Genomic DNA, 25,253 nt, shown 5'->3' on the forward strand with positions numbered 1-25,253 from the left:
AAAAAAGAGGTTGCTTTCTAGTCTTGGCGAGGGCAAGTTGTCATTATCCGTCTATGAAGAGCAGAGCGAGTCACAACTATTCTCAATCCCGTTAGAAAATAACCATGATGGACTGCCTAATTTCAACTCAGTTTTCTACTAGAGAGAGAGAGGGAATTGTATCTCTCTAACTTGTTGAATTGCATGTAAAAAATTCAAGTAACACTAAGACAGGTGACCATTTTTCGCCGATAGAGGGAAACCCATGCTTCCGACCAGATTGACCCCTCTATTTACACTATAGGACTTTATTTTTCGTATATTGTGCATGTTAGCTCATCAATCATTACAAAAACCCTAGCTATCTTCAGCCCCGTTTCTTACTTTCGCCAACTGGTGGGAGCTTCATTCAGCGCAGAGAAACCCTAGAAGACGATTCAGGAAAATGGTAAGCTAATGGTCCTCTATTTCTCTCTTCGATTATTATTCGTCATCTTCATTGGTTCAATGATGTTTATTTGTTTCGTATATACATGCCCCAAAGAAGGAAAAGGCTCCACCTCCGTCATCCAAGCCCGCCAAATCTGGTGGAGGAAAACAAAAGAAAAAGGTAATGAAACCTCCGTCCTTTTTTGTTTGCCCGAGGGGCTCAAGAGACTGTCCATAACTTAAGTTGTAGGTGCAAGCTCAAGCTTTAGAAGTGTCTTATATATTTTGAGTGAGTTTCAAAGCCTCCGTAATCTTGCTCCAGTTCGGCATGGGTTTGGGTGGTGAGGCTTCGGTCTGTGACTCGCATAAGGTTAGGTAGGGCACATAGCTTTCTTTTTTCTAATTTTCTTAGGATTAGGGCACAAAGTTCTCTTTTTTCTCAATTCAAAATAAGTGATACACGGAGCGCAGTTCCTATCCCATAGAGAGCAAACTAGGGAGAAAATATTCAAGTCGCCTCTGCTGATGTCAAAAAATGGTCTTCCGTTATATCAGCATGAAAAAGGAAGTTGATGCATGAACAACCTCCGTTATAATGGAATATTCCGTCTGGATGATCGATATTCCTTCAAATCTCGCTCCTTGCTCTTAGAAATCTGGGGGGAGAACCTGCAAAAAGAAAGAAAACGACTCCGACGCTCAAGACAGTCAGATTGTTCTTTGCAGTAAAAGAATGAGTATTGATCGATTCTTTTGGGGGGGGGGGGGTGGTTTAGTGTGTTAGACTTAGTGAGCTTACCTTAAAGAAGATGATGTGATACCCTTTTATAGGCCGAATTAGGGTTCCCCTTTAGGGTTTATCTCCTATTCAGGATAAATAGAAGTTCCTAAGTTTAAGGATCCTTCGTAGAGAGGGGATAGATCTTCTTGGAGATGTTTCCTCCTTTGAGACTCTTGAAACCCAAATTTGCTTAAACACTTAGGATCTGTAAACGACGGAGATCTGTAGGGAGATTTCGGGATTGAGTCGGTAAGTTGTAGGCACTTTCCTGCCTCCCCAGTTTAGGACGGAGACAGACGTAGCTCACGCGGACTCTCCTCATTCCTTTAGTAATTCCAGGGCTGATCTGTCTGTGTCGTGGACGAAACAGAGCTGATGCCTCTTAGCTTGTCCTGATCGACCTCCCAGTTAGGGGTGCAGGTGGCGGAGCGTCGAGGGCTTAGTTGTTCGCTGCCTTAAGCCGTTTGACCCGTTGGACTTCAGGTCAAGTCTTGACTTTCTGACATCAGTCAACTTCTGGACATTTTATGCATCATCAACCTCGTCTTCTAAACGAACAAAATTTCTATTTGACTTGAAAATAGGAGCCGATTACATACCGAAAGCTGATGAGACAAAAACACCTCAGACTGAAAGCTAATGAGAAAGAAACACTCGGACCAATGGGGGTTGGCCACATAAACTTTTGGGTTATGGACGGTACATCCCACGTCTTTGGTTAAAAGATTAAGATTAGACGATGGACCATTTTGAAGTTAGACTAAGCCAAAAGAGGGGTTAAATAAACAAATAGTCCAAATTTGGGAGTTATTCTGCAGTCAAGCCAAATCCAGGGACTGAAGTGAAATTTTGGCTGAGAAAGGGGGAGAAATGAGAACCGACTTTTCTTTTCTTTACTTCTTTTAGCTGGGTTTAAGTTTAGGGTTGAGGTTTTTTAGAGAACGAAATTCGAATCAAAGGGAGAATTTCAAGCAAATTTTAGAGAGGAATTCGAGTTTCTTTGAAGGTAAGGGTATTAGGAGTGATTTAAGCTAGATTTTGTTGATTTTTGTAAGAATTTTACAATCTCTCTCTAAAATGCTATGATAGTTTTAATGGAGGTTCTTACTTGTAACTTGAAGAATTCGACGAATTAATGAAGGAGATGGAAGAGATTCATCAAAGGAAGCAATACTAAGTGGTATCAAGGTAAGAAATCAACAACTTAGTTACCAAAGAATTGGGTTAATTTGACATAGACCCCCATTTATTTAGTGATATTAGGACTTCACCCCCAAGATCAAAAGTGTTCTGGCGTTAACCCCCAATCGGCATTTTTCCGTCATTTTCACGTTAAATGGTTCCAGTGTGAAACACACGCTTGATTCGTGACGAAACTACCCCCATATCATCCTCCATCTAATCCAACAGTGTACAATACCTCTTGTGATCAACGGTCCAGAAATGACCCTTCAAAATAGATGTTGGAATATCATCCAAAACACCCTTGAAGTTCCAACGGTTGGAACCCTAAAGCTCTATAAAAAGCAAGAGCTTCAATCAATTGATGATGAGGTTTTGGGAGGGTAACAAGGAAGTGAGTTCATTGTTGGCAAAACGATGGGAGGAGGAGCTAAGTCTAGTTCATCAACTGAGGTACACTTTTTTCTTTTCTAATCTCGGTTGGGGGTCCTTCTCTAATTACTATATTTACAGTGGTGTGTTATCTGATAAGTTATAAGTTATTTTCGTTTACAGGAAATCTTGTGTCAAATTTGTGAGATGAAGACTCATGTAGCTTTAAATTGTCCCTTTCTTTATTCGGTATGTAAGAAGAGAAATTGCGATGACATTCGAAAAGTGATGGTGTCGAGTACTTCAAGAAACCCCGGCAGAAAGTATTTATGGACCGTTGATCACGAGAAATATTGTACACCGTTAGATTAGATGGAGGATTATATGGGGGGTAGTTTCGCCACTAATCGGGCGTGTGTTTCACACGCGAACCAGTTAACGTGAAAATGACGGAAAAATGCCAATTGGGAGTTAACGCCAGAACACTTTTGATTTTGGGGGTGAAGTCCTAATATTACTAAATAAATGGGGGTCTATGTCAAATTAACCCTAAAGAATTTATGGTATTTGGGGTTTTATAAATGAAAATTTTGGGAATTTCACTTTTGTATGTGCTGATGATGAAATTGGTATTTTTTTTTTGTTGAACGATGAAATTGGTACATGATATAATTAAGTTGAGAGTTCTCAACTCATACGTGAAGGGAAGTGTTGATGTAACTAGGATTTATAAGAAAAACAATTAACATATTCCGATGAAGGAACTGGTACTGTTTTTAGTGTTTAGCTAGTCCTAGAGGTTTATTTAGAATTTGGAGTCTTCAGCAACATTGTAGTTCGTCTCGTAACGATTTCAGAAAGGTATTATAATAGTTATTTGGAGCTCGGATGAGAAAAATATGAGTGTTTGAACACGCAATGTACGATTAGTAAAACTGATGCACTGCTGCGTACGTTTTATGATTTTCGGAGATATTTTAGTTGAAATTAGGAGAAACTACCTGAGGAAAAAACATTGGAAATGAGATAACCTTTCCGACGATTTAAAAATGAGTTGAAACGGATTAACGATGAGAGATTTATGAATGTTTATGTGCACAATGCGCTATTAGTACTGCCGTGTGTAATTTGCTATTTTGAAGATGTTTCTCTCGGATTTTGGCGAAGACATTTAATAACAAAATGTTTAGGACAGAAGTACCTTTCAAACAGTGCATTATCGACCTTAATTGGTCATGGCTATAGAAGTTAGATGGATTTAAATTCAGTTATAGTTGAAGTCTTCGTTAGTTAGCGGCTTTGCTCTTACGTTTGAAGTTTTCATTGTTTTCTTTAAACTATTCTTTTGTTGTACGAAGGTTCTTATCCCAGAACCTAATGTTCATTTCTTTGGTGATTTGCATATTGGCTTTTCCTTATTTCAAAGTTATGTAGTTACTGCACAAACCAAATTCGAATATATATATATATATATATATATATATATATATACTCAACACTTAGACTTGTACACTTCAACAAAAAAAACACTTAGACTTGTATATAGATTTTATGGTTGTTTCATGAGGTTTTTGTACTTTTTTTATGGTTCGGGTTTCGGACCGAAGAAATGTTGAGTTTGAGCTTCCACTCTATGTTTATTTTGTGTATGCGAATGTATGGTTTGCATGACAGGTTTACATATGCGATCGGTTCGATTTACAGATGAGCCTCTACTGAATTTTTGTCTCGTTTTTGAATTGACGGAACGTGATCGTGTCTATTTTGGGGCACGGGGCGTCACATCGTCCGCTCCCATTTCAGGCTAATCTCTTAGACGAAAAGAGTCTACCCATAAAAGCGTACTCAAAGGGCGGGTTAAAATTGCCGGGAACCGGGAGCCATTTTTCAAACCGGCATCTTCTTCCCGGGAAATGGCGCTAATTCCTCACCCAACTTCAACTCTCTTCTTCTTCAATCCTAAAACAAAATTCACCAATCTTACCTTCAAAGCCGATTCATCCGTCAGAAAATTCTCATTCAATAACTCTATAACCAAAAGATATCTTCAATTTTCTACTCGAATTCCTTCGAATTCTCACAACCGAGAAAAGAAATCACGAATTAATTCATTTCCTATTTCTCTTCCTTCTTTATCTCCTATCAAACCTTACGTTCAATCCCAATGGAGATCAATTCTTAAGGGTTGGATTTGTAGTTTTGTATCTGTTTACTGTCTTTCTAAGATTGTCCCTAAAGTCGGAAACTTTTCAGCAATTTTGGGGAAAATTGATGCGAGTCGATTAGTGGAAGAGGGTTTGTTTGTGGGGATTTTGGTTTTGATTCGGTTAGTTGCTAATTACTGGCAACAAGCTTTTCTTTGGGAAGCGGCTTTGAATTCGTCTTATAAAATTAGGGTTTATGTATTTGAGAGACTTTTACAGAGAGATTTAGGGTTTTTTGAAGGTGGAGCTGGGGTTTTGACTGGAGATATTGCTTATCGGATTACTGCAGAAGCTTCTGATGTTGCTGATACTGTTTATTCTCTCCTCAATGTGAGTACTTTTATACCTTCTCATTTCTATCTTAGGTTTAGTTTCATGGAATAGCTAAAAGTATCCAAATTTTGTCATCAAAAGACTCAAACATTAAAAAGTTTATACATGGATGTCGAATCTAGAGGAAGGAAAAGTCGGGATGCTTTCGTTCTTTAATCGTTCGTGATTATTATGATACCACTACCCCTAAAGTATTTTTGTCGAAGATGGTACCGTCAAACCTACATTTTGGAAATATCGGGAATTTGCGTGCGTTAATGTATAATGTGAAATTTGTGAACTACTTTTGCTTGAGATTTCGCGTGCTCTTCAACTTGTTTTTCAAATTTTTGAATAGACTATAGTGCCCAGCTCGCTGCAGCTAACAGCGATGGCGTCTCAGATGATAGTTTTGAGCCCTATTCTTTCATTGACAACAGCCTTGGTAAGACAGAAATGCTTTTTGAACTTGATAGTTATGTACTGGTACAATTATATACTGTTTTGACCAATTATATTTTGGTGAATCTGTAGGTAATTCCTTGTATATCCCTTGTTATTGCTTATCTCGGGCAAAGACTTTCCAGAATGTCTAAGAAGTCACATGTTAGTGCTGCCAAGTTGTCCACGTACCTAAACGAGGTATATGTCCTAGTTGATTTATTAAGGAAGATCTCTGAAGTTTTTATTTGCTCACTTTATCATTTCACAAATTTCAGGTCCTTCCATCAATGCTTTTTGTGAAAGCGAGTAATGCGGAGTTGTGTGAAAGCGTGAGGTTTGAAAGGCTTGCACTTAGAGATCTATCTAATCAGTTGAGAAAGAAGAGAATGAAAGCGCTCATTCCTCAGATTGTTCAAGTTATGTACGTAGGCTTATTGGGGATATTTTGTGTTGGTTCATTGGTTCTTTCAAGAGGTTCTTTTGATGGCTCAAGTATGGTTTCGTTTGTGACATCATTGTTTCTCTTAATAGAGCCGATTCAGGTATTAATATGTCATCCCTGCAAATTACAACAAAACCACTCATTACTTTTTTTTTGACAAAGGACTCCAAGAGTCATTACATGGCATTGATTACATCTCGAAGATACAGTATTGAAATACGAAATGATGATTGGATGAGCACACACACTTGGACCCTTAGAGGCCAATAAAGATCCCATCCTAAGGGGCCTTAAAGCCCATCTAGACTACCTTTACTTTATTTCTTGCCCTATGATTACATGAGATAAATCTTGGCGTATTCCACCTCCACCAAGACTCGAACCCATGACCTTTAGGACTTACGAGAGGATGCAAACCATTTTACCAAAGGCCCATTTGCTTTCACTCTTTACTTTTTAATCATGTAAATACGAGCGGATACATTACAAACATTAACTTATCTGGTGTATATGGTTTGGCAAGATGTTTCGTAGTTCATATTATCTAAAGTATAGATGGTTTAGAATCTTTTGCATTTTGTAATACTCGTGTCATTTGCAGTGGTTATTCACATTTCCCTCGTATTATGATTCGGCAGTCGTCTAAAGTTCTTTGATCTGAATGTAAAGAATCATGCAGGATGTTGGGAAAGCATACAACGAGTTGAAGCAAGGAGAACCAGCTATACAGCGCTTGTTTGATTTAACCAACTTCAGCCCTCAGGTATTCACTGTCACTTGGTTATCGTTTCTGACCTCCTAAGTGAATAAAATGAAGTCATTAACGGAGGGAGGAAGAATATATCGCCTTGAGATAGGTTGTGAATTGTGTAAGTCATAAAGGAGGTGAAAGATTGGTTTAGTTTTCCTAAATTCTAAATAGTGACACGTCTACGCTGATCACACACCGTTAATTACACCGATTATAAGGATCCATTACTTATGTTCACTGGTGCAATAAGCAGTAGCTTAATATTCACACGTTATAGTGAAACTCACTTTGATTGAGTGGTTACATACTCAATGTCTCTCCACTGGAGAGACCAGGGTTCAAATCCTAACGTTGTCAAAAAAAAAAGTCTCTCCCCTATTTGAACTGCTGCATCTTTTATTTACATATTCAGGTAATTGAGAAACCAGATGCATTTGATTTAGATCATGTAACTGGGGATGTGAAATTTTGTGATGTCTCATTCAAGTATGAAGAAAGTATGCCTCTTGTGTTAAATGCAATGAATCTTCATATAAAAGCCGGAGAAACTATTGCTCTCATTGGGCCTTCTGGTGGGGGGAAGACAACTTTCTTGAAACTGCTCCTTCGCCTTTATGACCCCCTTTGTGGTGAGTGAACACTTCTAAGAAGCCCTATTTATCTCCTGACAGTGTCATCTTCTATCTCTTAGATATTTGTTAGTGATATAATGATTTATCCTCAACTTCTATGGAACTTCTAAAATTTTTCTTGTTATTGACTGTTAAAAAGTACATATTTTGTTTTTCTCTTATTTCTGTCCAAGCTTTACGTAAGACAGAGTAATTTCTTATGCATTAGTCTCAAGGTTCCCCCCCTATTGGCAGGTTGTATACTAATAGATGATCATAATATCCAGAACATCCAATTGGAAAGCTTAAGGCGACACGTCGGTATAGTTTCTCAGGACATAGTAAGTTGATAGTTTCTCCTCTAACCTTTCTAATGTGCTATATTTGTTTTTCATGACTATGTCCAACTCGTGTGGGACACAAACACCCTTCTTGTTAATTATTCAACTTTCACTTCGTACGACTTTTTCCGCCTTCGATCGTCCTTTTGTGAAAAATATCAGTTTGGCACCTCCTAGTAGTTAGTATGACGAAGTCGTGTTGCAAACGCATGTGTGTCAAATCGTATTTATTTTGCAGGATGTACTTGGGCTGTTGTATCGTAGTGAACATGGGATCTTTTCTATCTTCATTCTAGTTGGATCGTAGCCCTTCGGTGCCTTAGTGGTTGAGATTTGGAAAATGCCAAGACATTCTGCGAGAGAATGGGTTTCTAGGATATGTGTCAACGATGTATTGTGAAATACCATAGAATGTAGTGGGTGGAACTGACAGAGTTTTTACGATTTACATAGATTAGCTACAAAAGTGATCTTGACCATGTTCGATATGTTGGGTGGTCTTGGGGCTCTCTCACCCCAGAAGCTAGCTCAAGAGGTAGGGCTTCTCCCACACTTATTAACGCACCCCCTGCCCCTTCCATAACCAATGTGGGATTAACGTAACAATCTCCCCCTCACACATTGGCTCTTAACTTCAATAGTTATTGGGCCGAGACTTGTTATCACCCGGGCTCTGATAGGTGGTCTTGGGCCTCTCACCCCAAAAGCTAGCTCAAGAGGTAAGGCTTCTCCCACACACCCCCTGCCCCTTCCACAACCAATGTGGGATTAACGTAACACGATATTATTGGGCAAGATATCTGTTGTTTATTATTTTCAATTGATTATTTGTTTCTACAACTTGCAGTGTATATCATTTATAGATTTCTCTTCCAGTTATTAATGTATTCAAGCAATCTCGGAAAGTCTTGGCCAATTATTGACCTCTAAATATATTCCAGACACTTTTCTCAGGTACAGTTGCTGAGAATATCGGCTATCAAGATCTGGTGAACAAAATCGATATGGAGCGGGTCGTAAATGCAGCAAGGACAGCAAATGCTGATGAATTCATCAAAACACTTCCAGCAGGATATGAAACCAATATTGGTCAAAGGGGGTCAATTTTGAGTGGAGGGCAGAAACAGAGGTGAAATCTCAAGCCGTCTTCCTATTACCTATTTACGTTAACTGTGAATTGTTATCTTACAAGTGTAAATATACCAAACCTAAAAGATTTTCATGGATTCATCGAAGTATGGACAATCTACTATGGACTGATCACTCCTATTAGTCATAAATACAGTAAAAGGTGATTTTGTTAGTGAAAAGATTCAAAATTTTCAGTAGTTGGTTAATTTAGTCTACCTAACGTAAAGACAGTACATCATAATTCGTCAAGATTTTCTTGACTGAAGTCAACATCCTGGTAACAACATTAGATTAGACATTCATCCGGTTGGTAAGAAATTTTCTTATTCAATCGTGTTTTCTAATTATTTTGCAGGCTAGCTATAGCAAGGGCCATCTACCAGGATTCCTCTGTCCTCCTCTTGGATGAAGCAACTTCTGCTCTTGATAGCAAATCCGAGTTTTTAGTCAGACAAGCTTTAGAGCGGTTAATGGAAAACCATACTGTAAGATTAGTACCTTAATTTTATTCTTTGACATTCTTTTGTGAAAATCTACCTTCTAAGAATAGTCCCACATAGACAAAGGAAAGTTTAACGATTAACACAAAAAATCACTAGGGTCGTTCCTCTTATTTCTGATTGGTTTTAAGATAGATGCCCAACAAGCTTAATACCTCTGCTTCGATTGTTGCCCACTACTATTAAAATGATCGTACTTCTGTTTTATCTTTGATATTTTAGGTACTTGTGATTGCTCACAGGATAGAAACTGTCTTAATGGCTGATCGAATATTGCTCCTACAAAACGGGAAACTGGAGGAGGTATCTCGAACATCTCTTCTAACGAACGTTAGTCATTATGACACACTTGCATCAAATGGAATTGTGATTTGACGAGAAGACTGGTAATTACCTACCTCTTACATTGTTGCTTCCTCTTTTATTTCCATACTAAAAAGAAATCAATATCATGAAAAAAGAAAGATTAATTTAAAAAATAGTTAGAATGTACAATTTATAGCAAATGATCTTTGTATGTCATTCCTGTAATGTCCAGATGCTAGTGCCTTTTCTCTTGTTTGTAGTAGGAAAGAATTTATGGATAGTTCTAATTCGTTATCTTCTTAATTGTACACCTTACTCACACTTCACATTATTCCTATATATTGGCTGGTCCCAAGACTAATACTCTTAGCGCATGCAAACTAGTTTTGTTGAGATCATTATCACGAAAAAGATATAAGAGCAAGGGCGGAGCTAAGATTTTAAGCTAGCCCAGACTAGCCTAAAATTACTTAAAGAGCAAAATTTTTGTATTAGTGCATACGAACTCATAATTTTTCGCCGAATGTGATACTTTTCTATCATTATTCTTATCTCTATTGTAACTTTTCAATCCAGAATAAGTGATTTCGAAAATTCTCATTTGAACAAATAAGAGCTAGGCGAAGTTTTCGTTAATAGTTCAAACATGAAGAACTTAAGAAAAACTTCACATTCATTAGAATTAATGTATGTGATCATTGGTAATTTGAAGACAAATGACTAGAATATAGGAAGGAACCTAAAGAATATAGGAAGGAACCTAAAAGAAAGGATAAAATTGAACTTAGCCAAAAGAAGGGGTAAAAGAAGAATTTGATTCGAAAATAGGGGGCTTATGGTTGGACGGAAAGTTAAAGAATACAGTATGTAAGGGGTAATGTGGAATTAATTTAGAAAGCAAAAGCGAAAATAAGGATTGACTGGGATAGGATTCGATCTATCGTGTCCTTAGGTGCGTTGGCCATAAGAAGAAACCACCCGGATTGCCAGTCAACCATGTCAATTGTAGCACATGTAGAGTACAAGTATCCAACATTTGATCCCTGGCGGCAGCCAGGGACCGCCCCACCCTGACTTCGCTCTTGCATAAGAGCATCTCCACTGCAAAACTCAAAAGATATGTATTTTAGCCTTACGTGTTAAATTTTACTCGAGATTCTCATTCTTAGCCGATGAAACTAAAGATTTTAATTCTTTTGTGTTTCTAATGCAATACTTGTTTTTTTTACTTAGTAGTATGGTTATTTTTGTAAATTATAATTAGTTATTATGAAGATATATGAAGACTTGATTTGTATTGATTTAGATATTAAAACTGATAATTTATCCGGTTAGAAATATCTCAGAGGATGCTCCAGAAATAGTTTAAGATATTCATTATTAAACTGCCGTCAAATCATCTTAGATATCTAAATTGAATTTTGTATTGGAGAGAATTTGAAGGTCTTAAAAATCCTACGTGATACTGAAAATTTGTAAGATGGTTGTGTGGGAGATACTCTAAAGATCGAGTCTCGGTAGAAGCAGTTTGCAATTAAGATTTATCCCATGTTTAGGCAATATATACAGTAAATATTGTACTGTAATAAATTTATCAGTCTTTAGGCCTCTTTCATGTCGTTGGCTGCATCTTTCATTCATGGTTTAGATCAGACGGTTATCGTGCTCATCACATCTTCATGATGTATAATACCTGACTTCGGAACCAATCAGGTGGAGGGTCTTCTTTACTCATGTTTAAACATGGAATAATTACAAATTTGCACCAGTAGTTTTATTATAAACTGAAACAGTAAGAATCGGAGATAGCTCCCTCTCTCTCTCTCTCTCTCTCCTTCCCTCTCTCTCTCCTTCTCTCTCTCTCTAATGGCAGAAATCAATCAGGAACATCATATTGGCGTCGGCAACAACAATTACGATTCTGCAATGGTTAATAGAACAGTAATTAATGGCGGATTCCTCGATTCAAAGAAATCAAATCTCAAAATGCAAAACAATCAACTAGATCATCATCAACCACATTCCACTTCAATTTCTCACTCCAATTCCATTTCTTCTTCTACATCTCAAACCTTGTTCTCGAATTTATTAAGATCAAAATCATCCATCATCGGTCTTCCAAAATCTCAAAACTCTTGTTTCATTGATTGTAAACTAAGAAAGAATTCAAAACCTTCAAAAGTTCGATTCTTCCCTAAAAGATCTAAATCATCTTCAGTCCAACGCCCTAACGAACCTTCTTCCCCTAAAGTTTCATGTATTGGAAGAGTTAGGTCAAAGAAAGAATCACTCGTAGCTAAGAGTCTTAGTTTGAGATTTCGTCACCGATCCGTCACTGACGATATAACAGCAGTCGAATTGACAAATACTCCTAAACCCGATAAAAACGGGTTCTGGTCGAATGTAACAGCGCTTTTTCGGATGAGTACTAAGAAGAAGAAGAGGGATCAAAAATCACCACCGACAGAGAAAGAGAACAAGAAGAACGTGACTGCATTGAAACATGAGGAAATTTCTATGCGTACTTCCATGTCGGGACCGCCCGTTTTAGGTGGGTTGAAACGGTTTACGTCAGGTAGGAAATCCGATTCATGGGTCGGTTGTGTGCCGGACTTAGGTGAGGACGATGCTGATTTCTGCACAAGTGGTAAGGACTAATTAATCAGTGCTTAAGTTTGACTCCGAGAGTCGGAGGATCTCTTTCACATTTTGTGAATCGGTAGATCCCGTCTGTAGAATTGTAGCTAAATTTTAGGAGGGGTGGTCTGTTGTGGAACAAATTAGGTTGACACTGATTTGATTTACTTAATGTATGGAGGGATCTCTACATGTCATAAATTTTTGTTACAAAGTTACGGTCTACCCGAGAAATTATATATGAATTAGATGTAGATGTCTGAATTTCGTCTAATATATCAAGAGAGAAAGTTCAGAAGCAATTTGACGACCACATTAGATTCCAACCGATTTTAGGCCTTCTTTTTTTAATAGAATTACATTTTTTTGATTTTTATATGGTTGTGGTTTGGGAGCTAGAACACCCAATAGCCAATGTTGAAACTAGGGTTGTAGCTTTGATTTTTTGTATGTTGTGTTTATGTAATGATCATTCCTTTTTTTTTTCCTCAGCGAAAGTGGTAGAGTTCTAGCTAAATCAGAGTTTATGAGATTTGAGCTTGCACGTTTATGCACATGCACATAGAAAAAATGCAAATTGATTAATGCATTCGACCTGAGATCCCATACACTAATTCGTCCCTTATCTATATTGCAGTAAAAATAGCTTAACCAGCATGCATCACAATAAGCTAAAATAGGAACAATCAACAAAATTGGTGAATTGTCTTCCTTTTTATGTATACTAGGTTTCCACTATGTTCTACGGACGCGGCAAATCTCTCTTGACTAATGCCGTTTTGGTAGGTCACGTTCAATTCCGATTCTGATTTTCAGTAAAAAAAGAAGATGAGAAAAAATGATAGTTAATTTTCTCTCTGGGAAAGAAGAAAAACACGATAGAAGTGGTTCTGAGAAATCGTGTAAGAGATTTTTTTTTCAAATATTTTTAAGGAAAAAAGTGAAATAGGGTCAAAACTATCTCTCATTTTTTTCCCTCAACTAAAAGTGTGGGAATAAAAGACTAACTTAGCCTCAACCGTTTGCATAATTACTCAAAAACTTAAAAATATTTGTTAAGATACCTAATTCGTTGGATCCGATAAAAAAAACAAATTCTCAAGTAAATAAACGGCCAGACTTATTTCTTGGATAATCGAGGAATCTGTTTTATTATAATAGGTAATAGATACTCTAGTAGGCTGGGAGAGGAGATGTTATTGGTTCGACGACATTCGCCACTTCAAACAACAAAAAATGATATAAGTGTCAAAGACCCCCTAAATAATTAATTTAACGTTATATACAATTCTAAATTGGTGGTGAAACGGAGGGTGGTGCTCATCTAAATAAGTTAAGCATTCTTCTAGTGAGATCTTTAAAACAGTGAGGCATAGAAGTGCCAAAACAGACATATCATGTTATTGGGGGTTCCGAATAAAAAAATCTCACTGAACTTCGTTTTTTTAGTCTACACAACTAAACTATGTATAGTTTAACACTCTAGTTAAATAAAAGAACAACAAGTGTTAATGTCTTTACAACTTCAGGTGAGGAGATGATAAATTTTGATTTTGTTTTTTTTTTTTTTTTGTAAAAATGTGGAGTTTAATTATAAAGTAAGAGTACCATTACAATACATAGTAATTAAGAAATGAGGAACATTGTTCTAAGTCTTAGATCTTTTCTTTCGTCAAGCTCATTTTGTCAGTTTGTCCGCTTGTATATCGAGAATTCTCTTCGTATGGTTGAATTTTGACGCTTTCGAATCGGTTCCTGTCTTTTTAGATATTTTTCGTGGAGAAAACAACTATTTTTTGGTTGAGAGCGCGGGGAAAACAACTTAGTGTTCACTATTTAGAAAGAAAATCCAATTTGTATCCCACAAGTATGCACTTTTGGTTAATATAATAATCTCTATAAACAGAGTATGTATTTTATAACTTGCAGAATATGGCAGTACCATTATTATCATTTTTTTGTTAAGTTGTACCATTATTACTTATAAAATAAAATATAAATTATTAATGGGTGGCAATCTTGCAGAGTCCACAATTTCAACTATGACACCGACATTTTATGCATGAGACAAGGCTCTTAGTCATAATTATTGTGTTTGCAGCATTATCTTGTTTGTTTTAATAAAATAAAGTAATAGTGCAATAATAGTCAACAAAAATGGTACAACAATATGCTAAACAAAATACAAAATTACCAAGTTACAAATGTATAATCCAAACTAAGAGCATCTCCAATGCAAAACTCAAAAAAATCTTTATTCGTTCTATTTGTCAAGTTCCAATTAAGATTCTCACTCCTAGGTGTCGAAAATAGAGATCCTCAATTCTTGTATGTCTCCAATGCAACACTCTAAACTCTTTTATTTTACTTACGTGTCATGGTTATTTTTGTAAAAAAATAATTAGTTATTTTGGAAATATACGAAGACTTGATTTCTATTGGTTGAAATTTAAATATTGATGAGTTGGACAATTAGAGATATCTCAAGAGGACACTCTGAAAATAGAGTGTCCTCTTGAGATATCTCTGTTCCACTCTCGACACATCATCTTTGAGATCTTAGTTGAGTTTTGCATTGGAGATGATTTTTTAAGAAAAACTCAGAAAATCCTATGTGGCACTCCGAGTTTTTAAGATTGAGTTTTGCATTGGAGATGCTCTAAATCAGGAGGGAAAGACGTTGACACAATTTTTTTTAATAAAACATATTACTAAGAAATATAAACTTTCTTAGAAATAAAATATTCTATTTAAAAAGAAATAATTGTGTCATTCTTGGAAATAATATAACTAATTTAAGTAAAAATGAAACAAAAGAAATTACAAAGTTAAAAAAAGAAATTGAAATATCTATCTCTCTCAATAAAATAACTAATTTAAGAAAAAAATCGAAAATAAAGAATAAATAGAATACCAAAAATTAGGGTATCCAGAATATAGCAATAATAAATATGGAAAGACAGTGGCATGTTTGGTTAGAGCATCAATAACAATACTATGGGACGCCTATAGAAGATCTGGGCTAAAATTTCGTCAAGTTTGATTGATACAACTGTTCGTGTCCTAGGACGGGATATATGATGAGACATAGAAATGTCCCATCTGAGTCTCTTAATTTAGACGAGTTAGTCTCTCTAGAGCAGTTACTCTCACGAATTACTCTCTTTTATGTTCAGGTACCTTTTTACAGAGTTACGCGTGCAAAACGGATAAAGTCGGAAAGAATACAGACTAGGGGCATTTTGGTCATTTGTTGATTCTGACTTCTTGGTCAAGATTAGTGTTCGGATGGAAAGTAGAGTCCAAGACGAGCCCGTAGGTGAAAACGGAAGTCGAATCGGGGTCCGGACGAGCAATTTAGGTGAGGTCAAAGATTGGGGTCAAAATCATTTGACCAAAACACCTAGAGCCACGTGGCGCAGATCCATCAGGAGGACACAACGCAATCTGACGGTAACATGAGTTCACGGTATACTGTCGGGAAGCTTGGTGGGCTCCCGGGTGTTTTCGGGATCTTGAACTAGCAGCAGTTGGGTGTGACATGGCCCATGGTACTATGATGCTCCCTTACACACATCATATGGATCGACGGCCGTAGATATTTCCCACAGATCCCGTGTATGTGGCTCCTGTCGTAGTTTATGTTAGCTGCCGCGCGAAACACTAGATCATTTTGATCCCTCCTCATCAGTACGTGATGAAGCTGCCATTATCTTCTCCGATTCTTTCTTGCCAAATCGAAGATACTCTTGAGAAGAGATAAGACCCGAGATTGAAGAATAAGGTTGGTTAAGAAAGTTAGAGAGAGAGAGAAGGCTAGTGGTTAAAACAGGAAGTTGAATTAGAGAGGGAAACCGAGAGATAATAATGTGAAGATCTTAGACTAAATCAAAACCGAATGGAGGAAGAGATAAGACCGAGAGAGATTTGGGAGATTAATTCGAATCAAAGAGAGACTCGGTTGGTCTATAAAAGAGAAGAGAAACAGAGAGCTGGACATCACGAATTTTAGAGAGAAGAACAGGAGAGAGAGAGACAGAAACCGAGAGCTTCATCAATTTAGTTTTTCTTGATTTCTTGATTTCTCTTTGTTAATCTTAGCTTCTTAGTGAGAAAGAAAGAGAGAGAGACAGAGAGATATTGTAGAGAGACAGAAACTCGGTTTTAAGAAATTAGTTTGATTTTTCTTGATTTTTGATTTCTCTTGTTATTTTCTACTTCTTAGTGAGAGAGAGGGAGATTAAAGAGAGTGAGAGAGAGAGAGATTACAGAAAGAGTGAGAAAGAAACAGAAAGTTTAGAGAGAGAAAGAAGGTTGAAGAAGATGAGAAAATAAATTTCCCAGAGGGAAACCATTTCCGGGAAGACGAGAAAATCGTTTTCCCAGAGGGTGCGTTTGGCAGAATCTCGGAAAATCAAAAGGAAATCAATTCCTTCAGGCTCTGTTTGGCTGCAAAATCAGTAAGAAATCCGACTTTTTCTACTTTTCTCCCATCATTTATTTAGTTAAACTTCCATCTATCATCATGAGAAACTAATTTTCCAATCTAGGGTTTTAGATGAAGTCCATAATGAGAATGTTATTGTTTTGATTTATATGCAAGTCAATTTTTAGATTAAATCTTCATATATTTTAAAGTTCTTATTGATTTAATGACAACATCTTCCGGATTCTAGAACGTTCATGTAATAGAACCCGAGTAAAACAAAGAACTTAGTTGATTAAGGCAAATACATCGTCTTTAGGATTATCATATGGACGGATTCGAAAACCCTAGGTTCCCCTTTTCTGAATTTCAACTTATTTGTTTTCTTTTGAGTTATATTTGCTATTTTTTTTTGGAATCATATTACCAATCAAACCACTTTTGAAAATCACAATAGTTTTAAGATTAAATTGAGTTTGACTTAGTCTCTGAGGAACGAACCGGTCTTACCGAGAAATTACAACTTGACACCCGTGCACTTGCGGGTGTAGACCTATTTAGGGTAACCTTTTAGGCCCATCAAGTTTTTGGCGCCGCTGCCGGGGACTTAGTTTAAATTTAATCTAATTTTATTTCTATTTTTGGTAAGTTTATATTTTTGGACACTTTTACTTGCTTTTCCGTTTTTGGTGTAGAAAAACACTAAGGAGCAAAGGAGAAGGCGCAACAAGGAGAGGAGCTCAAGAAGAAGAATTTACATTTTTTGTTATTTTTTTTTTATTTGGTGAGAGAGAGACTTTCTTTTTATTTTTGGTTTTAAAGTTTTGACCCTAAATTGGAGGGCTTAATTAAATTGTAACCGAAAATCAAAACGGAACCTCGGGTCGGAACATTCGCGGGTCATCTACAAAGGTCATCGCCCGTCTTGAACGGAAGGTAAATTTCTTGAACACCCACGAATCTCCTGTCAGTGGGTTTTGGTGTGAATTCGTGTGCCTAATTGCTGTGACCGAACTGTTTAGTGTAATCATTCTAGTAAGGGCACTAACCCAGTTACAAGATAAGAAACGGATTTCATCACCGTTCTCTTGCCCACATAGGTAACAACATTCACGAACCCAAACCTCACTTAAAAAGCTAAAATATTATTTAGACATCAGCCCCTAAGGTATCGAGCTCATAAGACCCTTCAAAAACAACTCGGGAAATTGACTTTTATCTAGGCATTCTCAGAGGAAAGTTTGTAAACAATTCTTGTCAAAAAGGCCGCCTCGAGAAGAGGAAACGTTTGCCAAAGGAAGACGGCTGTCACAACGTTCATTGTTGGTTGTCTTCCTGGAGAATTGTCTACCGACTACTCTGATCGAGTAACCTTTATAAACAGTCAAAGTTCAAATGTTGTGCCGAAGTAGGAGCTGTCTAGATTTGTAGGGTGAATCTGACAAACCTGTCTATTGTCTAGATTTTGTTTAGGTTGCTTGGTGGAGTCAGCTTGATTGTGTTTGCTTTCCTATAGGTTCCTCGTAGTGATTCTTTGGTTCGAATATCCTCGGTCGTTGGGCTCTAGTTTATGCCCAATAGATATCGTGATAAGAGAGGTCGTTTCATCAGTAGAGAAGCACATTTAAGTAATCTTTTAGCGAATCTCTCTTTGAGTGACACTATGGGTGAGAATCTAAACCAAGCCAGGGATGGAAATCAGCCTATGACACTCAGGGATTACATGAATCCCACTAGAACGTGTCAACCGTCATGCATACAGTTACCCCAATGCACGACTCAATTCGAGTTGAAACCGAGCACTATTCAAATGCTCCCTGTTTTCCGTGGGGTTGAGAACGAGAATCCCTACTACCATGTTAGGGATTTCGAAGAAATCTGTGGGACTATGAATTTCCCCAATATGCCTGACAAAATATTGAGACTTAGGTTGTTCCCTTTCTCACTGAAGGAGAAAGCAAAATCTTGGTTGTATGCCTTACAACCCCATTCCATTACTACATGGGAAGAATTGAGCAGTGCATTCCTTCTGAAATTCTTCCCGAAACACAAAACTACCTCTTTAAGGCAAAGTCTTAATAGTTTTGTGCAGCAAGAAGAAGAATCTCTCTATAAATATCTTGAGAGATTTAAAGAAATCTTACTACAGTGTCCACACCATGGTTTTGAAAAGATAAGACTAGTCCAGATTCTCTATGACGGACTAAATTACCCAACTACATCCATGGTAGAATCATTCTATGGTGGCGGTTTTACTCATAAATCCGCCGATGATTGCATGGCTTTTCTAGAAGATCTAGCTGACAAATCCCAGCAATGGGAAACTTCTAGAGGACCTCCTACTAGGGCTAATCCTACTCCGAATAAAGCTGGCATCTACAGAGTTGATGAGTCAGATCTTAAACTCGCCGCCATGACGAGAAGGATAGAAGCCCTAGAACTTGGTCAACCTAAAGCATTCAGGGAGGATCCCACTCAAGTCATGAGTGTTGGAAATGAATCCATCTCTTATCCGTGCTCGGTCTGTGGAGACCCATCTCATACTGGAAATAAGTGTACCCTATTTTTTGTTCCCGACGAGAAAGAGCATGCTAATGCTCTTTATCTAAACTCTAGGCAAGATAACCGTCAGAAATATGATCCTTATTCGAACACTAATAATCCGGGTTGGAGAAATCACCCCAATTTTTCTTGGTCAAAGGGTCAGGGTCAGGGTCAGATTAGTAGTTCAATGAACCCTCCTGGGTTTAATGCTCCTAGGAATCCTTATGCTCAAAACCAGGGTCAATCTAGTACCCAATATCCTTCTCAGAACAAGGAGTCTTTAGAGGAAATCATGAAGCAGTTAGCTAAGGCCCAAATGGAGTTTGCACAACAGACCAACCAGACTATATCTAGTCTAAGAACCGAGGTAGGTCAACTTACAGAAGCCCTTAGGCAGAGAGAACATGGTATATTTCCTAGTCAACCAGAGCCAAATCCGAAGGGTAAAATGTCAATGGACCAGGCCAATGCAGTAACCACCCTTAGAAGTGGTAGGGCAATTGACAATAAGGTAGGAGTTCCCAAAGATAGTGAACCAAACTATGAACCACCAACCTTACCAACTAGTACCCCTAGTAAAGAGCCTGTGAAGGCTCCTGAGTCTGAAAACCTACCCATTGTGCCTGAGCCATATGTTCCTAGAGCCCCTTATCCTCAGCGTCTGGTAGAACCTAAGAAGAAATCTCAGTTTGAGGAGATAATGGAAATGTTCAAACAGGTTAGTATTAACATTCCATTATTAGATGCCATTAAACAGATCCCATCTTACGCTAAGTTCCTTAAAGACATATGTACTAGAAAGCGTAAGATGAATGTGCATAAGAAAGTCTTCTTGACTAATCAAGTGAGTTCTATTATCCAACAAACCTTTCCATCTAAGTACAAAGACCCAGGAAGTCCTACATTACCATGCACCATAGGAGAACATGAGATCGAACGAGCATTATTAGATCTAGGTGCTAGTGTTAACCTTTTTCCTTACTCGGTGTACTTACAGTTAGGTTTAGGAGAAATAAAACCCACTCCTGTAGTTCTCCAGTTGGCGGATCGGTCTATTAGACGACCACGTGGAATAGTGGAAGATGTTTTAATAAAAGTTGGTGAATTCATCTTTCCTGTAGATTTCATCATCTTGGATACCGACCCTGTTCGTGATACCCAAAGTCAGATTCCAGTCATTTTAGGACGACCATTCTTAGCTACATCTGATGCTGTCATATATTGTAGGAGTGGACTCTTAAAATTATCTTTTGGAAACATGACTGTAGAGATGAACATCTATAAAGCTGGACTTTTTCCAGATGATGTTGAGGATTTTACCGAGTTGAATCTGATAGATATGTTCGTTCAGGATTCTTTACCTGAAACTTTATCCGAGGATCCCTTAGAAACACTGTTGGCTCATTTTGGCTTAGACTTTGATGAGGAGGGAAGTATCATTGAGGTAAATGCTTTGCTGGATTCTACCCCATTACTGGATACTGATAAGTGGAAAGCGAAAGTTGAACCCCTCATTTTGTCAAAGCCAATTGACTCGCCAACTTTAGAGACAAATCAACTATCATCAACCAATGAGTCCAGTGGTCCATCTATCCCAGAGTTGTCTACATCCACAAACAAACCACCTTCCTTAGAATTGAAACCCTTGCCTGACAACATAAAGTATTCGTTTCTAGGCCCATCTGAAACTCTACCTGTCATTATTGCTTCTGAGTTAGAAAAAGAACAGGAGAGTAGACTGTTAGATGTCCTTAGAAACCACAAAGAGGCCTTAGGGTGGTCAATATCAGATTTAAAGGGTATAAGTCCTTCTGTTTGCATGCACCATATCTACCTAGAGAAGGATGCTAAACCGTCAAGGGAAATGCAACGTAGACTTAACCCTCACATGAAGGAGGTAGTTAGAGCTGAAGTCCTGAAATTATTAGGTGCGGGTATCATATACCCTGTTTCAGATGTTACTTGGGGCAGTCCTGTTCAAACTGTACCCAAGAAATCAGGCATTACTGTAGTCAAGAACGAGTCAAATGAGTTAATACCCACCAGGATGACCACTGGGTGGCGTGTTTGTGTTGATTACAGGAAATTGAACACGGTCACGAGGAAAGACCATTTTCCTCTTCCTTTCATTGATCAGATGTTAGAGAGACTAGCTGGGCATAGCTACTACTGTTTCTTAGATGGCTATTCTGGCTATAATCAGATTCCTATAGCCCCTGAAGACCAAGAGAAAACCACTTTTACCTGTCCATTTGGAACTTATGCTTATCGTCGGATGCCTTTTGGGTTGTGTAATGCACCCGCCACTTTTCAAAGATGTATGATGAGCATATTTTCAGATATGGTAGAGAGGTTTCTCGAGGTCTTTATGGATGATTTTTCAGTCTTTGGCTCATCATTCGATCAATGTCTGCATCACCTCACACTCGTGTTGGTTCGATGCAAAGAGAAGAACTTAGTTCTTAATTGGGAGAAATGTCACTTTATGGTTCGCTCAGGAATAGTCTTAGGGCATGTCATTTCTGAAAAGGGCATTGAAGTAGATAAAGCAAAGGTTGAGTTGATAAAAAGCCTCCCAGTCCCTAAAACGGTCAAAGATATTCGATCGTTCTTAGGACATGCTGGATTTTATCGGCGGTTTATCAAAGATTTCAGCAAGATATCTAGACCTCTTTGTAATCTTTTGGCAAAAGAGAACAAATTTGTCTTTGATGGTCCTTGCTTAGAAGCCTTTGAGAAGCTTAAACTTATGCTTACTTCCGCCCCTATTGTTCAACCTCCCAACTGGAGTACTCCATTTGAGATCATGTGTGATGCATCTGATTACGCCATTGGAGTCGTGTTAGGTCAACGTGAGAATAAACTTCTTCACGTTATATACTATGCCAGTAAGACGTTGAATGATGCACAACTAAACTACTCTACCACTGAAAAAGAGTTGTTAGTTGTAGTGTATGCCTTAGAGAAGTTCAGATCATATCTCGTTGGGTCTAAGGTCATCATATTCTCTGATCATGCTGCATTAAAATATCTCCTTTCTAAAAAGGATGCAAAACCTAGGCTGATTAGATGGATACTACTGCTACAGGAATTTGACATAGAGATTCGGGACAAAAAGGGTTCCGAAAATTTAGTAGCAGACCACTTGTCTAGACTTGTAGTCGAGTCTGTCAAAGACAAGTTACCCATGAGAGAGAGCTTTCCTGATGAGCAACTCTTTAGTGTCTCCCGATTACCTTGGTTTGCTGATATAGTGAACTATCTTGCTACTGGTCAAATACCCAAACATTGGACCAAGCAAGATCGTGATAAATTTTTATCCGAGGTAAAACGGTTCTTCTGGGACGACCCATACTTGTTTAAGTATTGTCCCGACCAGATCATTAGGAGATGTGTTCCTGATGAGGAACAATTGAAAATCATCTCCTTTTGTCATGATCATGCATGTGGAGGGCATTTTAGTAGTAAAAAGACGACTGCCAAAATTCTGCAATGTGGTTTTTACTGGCCGTCTATATTTAAGGATACCCATGCATATTGTTTGGCATGTGAACGATGCCAAAAGTTGGGAAGCATTTCACGTAGGAACATGATGCCCCTTAATCCTATTTTGGTAGTTGAGGTCTTCGATGTGTGGGGCATCGATTTCATGGGTCCCTTCCCAAATTCATTTGGAAATCTGTACATCCTAGTGGCAGTTGACTATGTGTCTAAGTGGATAGAGGCGGTTGCTTGCAAAACGAATGATCACAAAGTTGTGATCACTTTCTTGAAGGAAAACATACTTTCACGTTTTGGTACACCGCGGGCAATTATTAGTGATGGGGGCACACACTTTTGTAATAGACAGTTTGAGCTTTTAATGAATAAATATGGTATTACCCATAAAGTATCTACCCCATATCACCCACAGACTAGTGGTCAAGTCGAGGTGTCGAATAGGAAGATTAAACGCATTCTGGAGAAAACGGTTAACACCAATAGGAAGGATTGGTCTTTACGACTAACCGATGCACTATGGGCTTACCGTACAGCGTTTAAGACCCCTATTGGAATGTCTCCATATAGACTAGTGTATGGCAGAGCATGCCACTTACCCGTTGAGTTAGAGCACAGAGCATATTGGGCTATCAAGCAATTGAATTTTTCGCTTGACAAGGCGGGTAGAGAGAGAAAGTTGCAACTCAGTGAGTTGGAGGAGTTGAGAAATGATGCATATGAGAGTGCTAGGTTATGTAAACATAAGATGAAAATGTTGCATGATAAAATTATTTTAAGAAAAACATTTTCACCGGGTCAGAAAGTTTTATTATATAACACACGTTTGCATTTATTTCCTGGTAAACTCCGTTCTAGATGGACAGGGCCTTTCACGGTCAAGTTTGTGTATCCTTATGGTGCGGTTGGCATTGAAGACAGAAATGGTAGTGTGTCCAAAGTGAATGGACAACGGCAGAAACCATTTTTAGAGATGTTGACCGATACAGAGGACGTTCCTATCGAAGATCCTGTCTATCAAAACTGATCTGCAATGATCAGTTTCGTCTGGCTGAAGACGTTAAACTTAGCGCTTTCTGGGAGGCAACCCATGCATAGGACTTCTGAATCTGGTAACATCTTTCCCTATTCCTTTTATTTTGCATAGTCTTCAGAACATTGAGGACAATGTTCGGTTTAAGTTTGGGGATGGGGGATTGAATTTTTAGTGAATTTTTAGTCCTTATTTCAAAAATTCAAAAGGGTTCAAAATTTTAAATTTTTGGATTAGAAACGTGAGTCTAGTTGTTTTTGCTTGTTAATAGTTATAGAGTCTGGTTGGTTGTACTATGCTTTTGCTAAGGGTTTTTCCACGAATTTTGAGTCTTGAAGTTGTCTGTGCACTAGCCATGTGAGTATTAGATAGGTGAAGAGTAGATTTTTCTAAGAGAACTTAATCGATCATTAGTGGAGACTTAACCCAGGTGAGATTCTGAGCCTTTCTTTTTTTTCGAGTGATCTCTTCTGAGCTAATTCTGAGTAGAATGAAGAGCTACTCAACCTCGCAGTATTCCTTAGAACTCAGTTGATCTCTTGAGTTCAAATTTTACAACCACTAGGGATGTCATCAGGAATGCAAACCTTTTCTTGTAGTCTGAGAAACTTGAAAACAGTGTCAACTAGAGAAAGATAAAACGCCATCATTATTTAGAACCCTGAGAATAAGGCATGAAGCAAAGTGAATAGAATTTTACCCAAGGAAAGAATAATGTGAAGAAAGTATGTTATGTATCTTGAGTTTTATTACCAGAGTCAGTAGCAAAAAAAAAAAAAAAAAAAAAAAAAAAAAAGAGAAAAAAAAAGAGAAAAAAAAAATGTTTATGTGGTTTTGTTTGAGTCCCTTGAAGTAGTTCTTGAAGACGTTGAGTTCTCAAGTGTTCTAGTCACATCATCAGTAGTGTCTATCGACCTCTAGGAAGCATTGTTAGATAGTAGATCAGGTGAGAAGAATTGGTTAGCTTCCCCATTCCATATTAGTGGTTGTTTCCTTCTTTGAGATCAGTCGTCCACAGAATTTTAGTCCATCTTTTTCATGTGTTGAGTTTTCCTTCATATTCATACCAACACATAGAGTGAACCATTCTTGAGTGACTTTGATTTTTGAGTGTATGACCGTGAGGCAGTAGTCGAGGCGAAATGTATCGAGACGGTAATCGAGGTCTTGTCTTTTCAGAACCGAAATGATACTTATATTGGCTGGTCATGTGCACTTCAAGACTTGATTACTAGTGAAAAGATTTTTAGCGTTTGTGTGGTTCGATTAATTTGGATTTCATTTCTATTAACTTTCGAAAATCTACCGGATGAACATTTTTAGTCCACAT

The 25,253-nt window shown here is 37.8% G+C and overlaps 3 protein-coding genes across 4 annotated transcripts; all 3 read left to right on the top strand.

The window, feature by feature from the left end:
- Window positions 1-4,558: 4,558 nt before the first annotated feature.
- Window positions 4,559-10,106, top strand: ABCB29 (ABC2 homolog 12). Of its 2 annotated transcripts, none has more exons than XM_086670937.1 (10): window positions 4,559-5,277; window positions 5,618-5,704; window positions 5,794-5,901; window positions 5,979-6,245; window positions 6,825-6,908; window positions 7,309-7,525; window positions 7,763-7,848; window positions 8,790-8,977; window positions 9,335-9,464; window positions 9,702-10,106. In XM_086670937.1, the coding sequence occupies exons 1-10, from the start codon at window positions 4,657-4,659 to the stop codon at window positions 9,852-9,854; spliced, it is 1,941 nt and encodes a 646-aa protein (XP_086527063.1). In that variant the 5' UTR covers window positions 4,559-4,656; the 3' UTR covers window positions 9,855-10,106. The 2 variants fall into 2 exon arrangements, with proteins under 2 accessions (XP_086527063.1, XP_086527064.1); XM_086670938.1 differs by having other exon boundaries at window positions 9,722-10,106.
- A 1,524-nt stretch (window positions 10,107-11,630) lies between these two features.
- On the top strand, window positions 11,631-12,720 carry LOC147550055 (uncharacterized). The gene has a single exon (XM_086670382.1). It carries the CDS (start codon window positions 11,652-11,654, stop codon window positions 12,441-12,443), a length of 792 nt encoding a protein of 263 aa, XP_086526508.1. The 5' UTR covers window positions 11,631-11,651; the 3' UTR covers window positions 12,444-12,720.
- Window positions 12,721-13,933: 1,213 nt separating this feature from the next.
- Window positions 13,934-23,917, top strand: LOC147550056 (uncharacterized). Its single transcript, XM_086668413.1, has 3 exons — window positions 13,934-13,951; window positions 19,985-20,975; window positions 23,757-23,917. The coding sequence occupies exons 1-3, from the start codon at window positions 13,934-13,936 to the stop codon at window positions 23,915-23,917; spliced, it is 1,170 nt and encodes a 389-aa protein (XP_086524539.1).
- Window positions 23,918-25,253: the final 1,336 nt, after the last annotated feature.

The sequence above is a fragment of the Eschscholzia californica genome, unplaced genomic scaffold, assembly GCF_041429995.1.
Source record: "Eschscholzia californica isolate CP2 unplaced genomic scaffold, dmEscCali1.0.p SCAF_3, whole genome shotgun sequence".
NCBI lineage: Eukaryota > Viridiplantae > Streptophyta > Magnoliopsida > Ranunculales > Papaveraceae > Eschscholzia > Eschscholzia californica.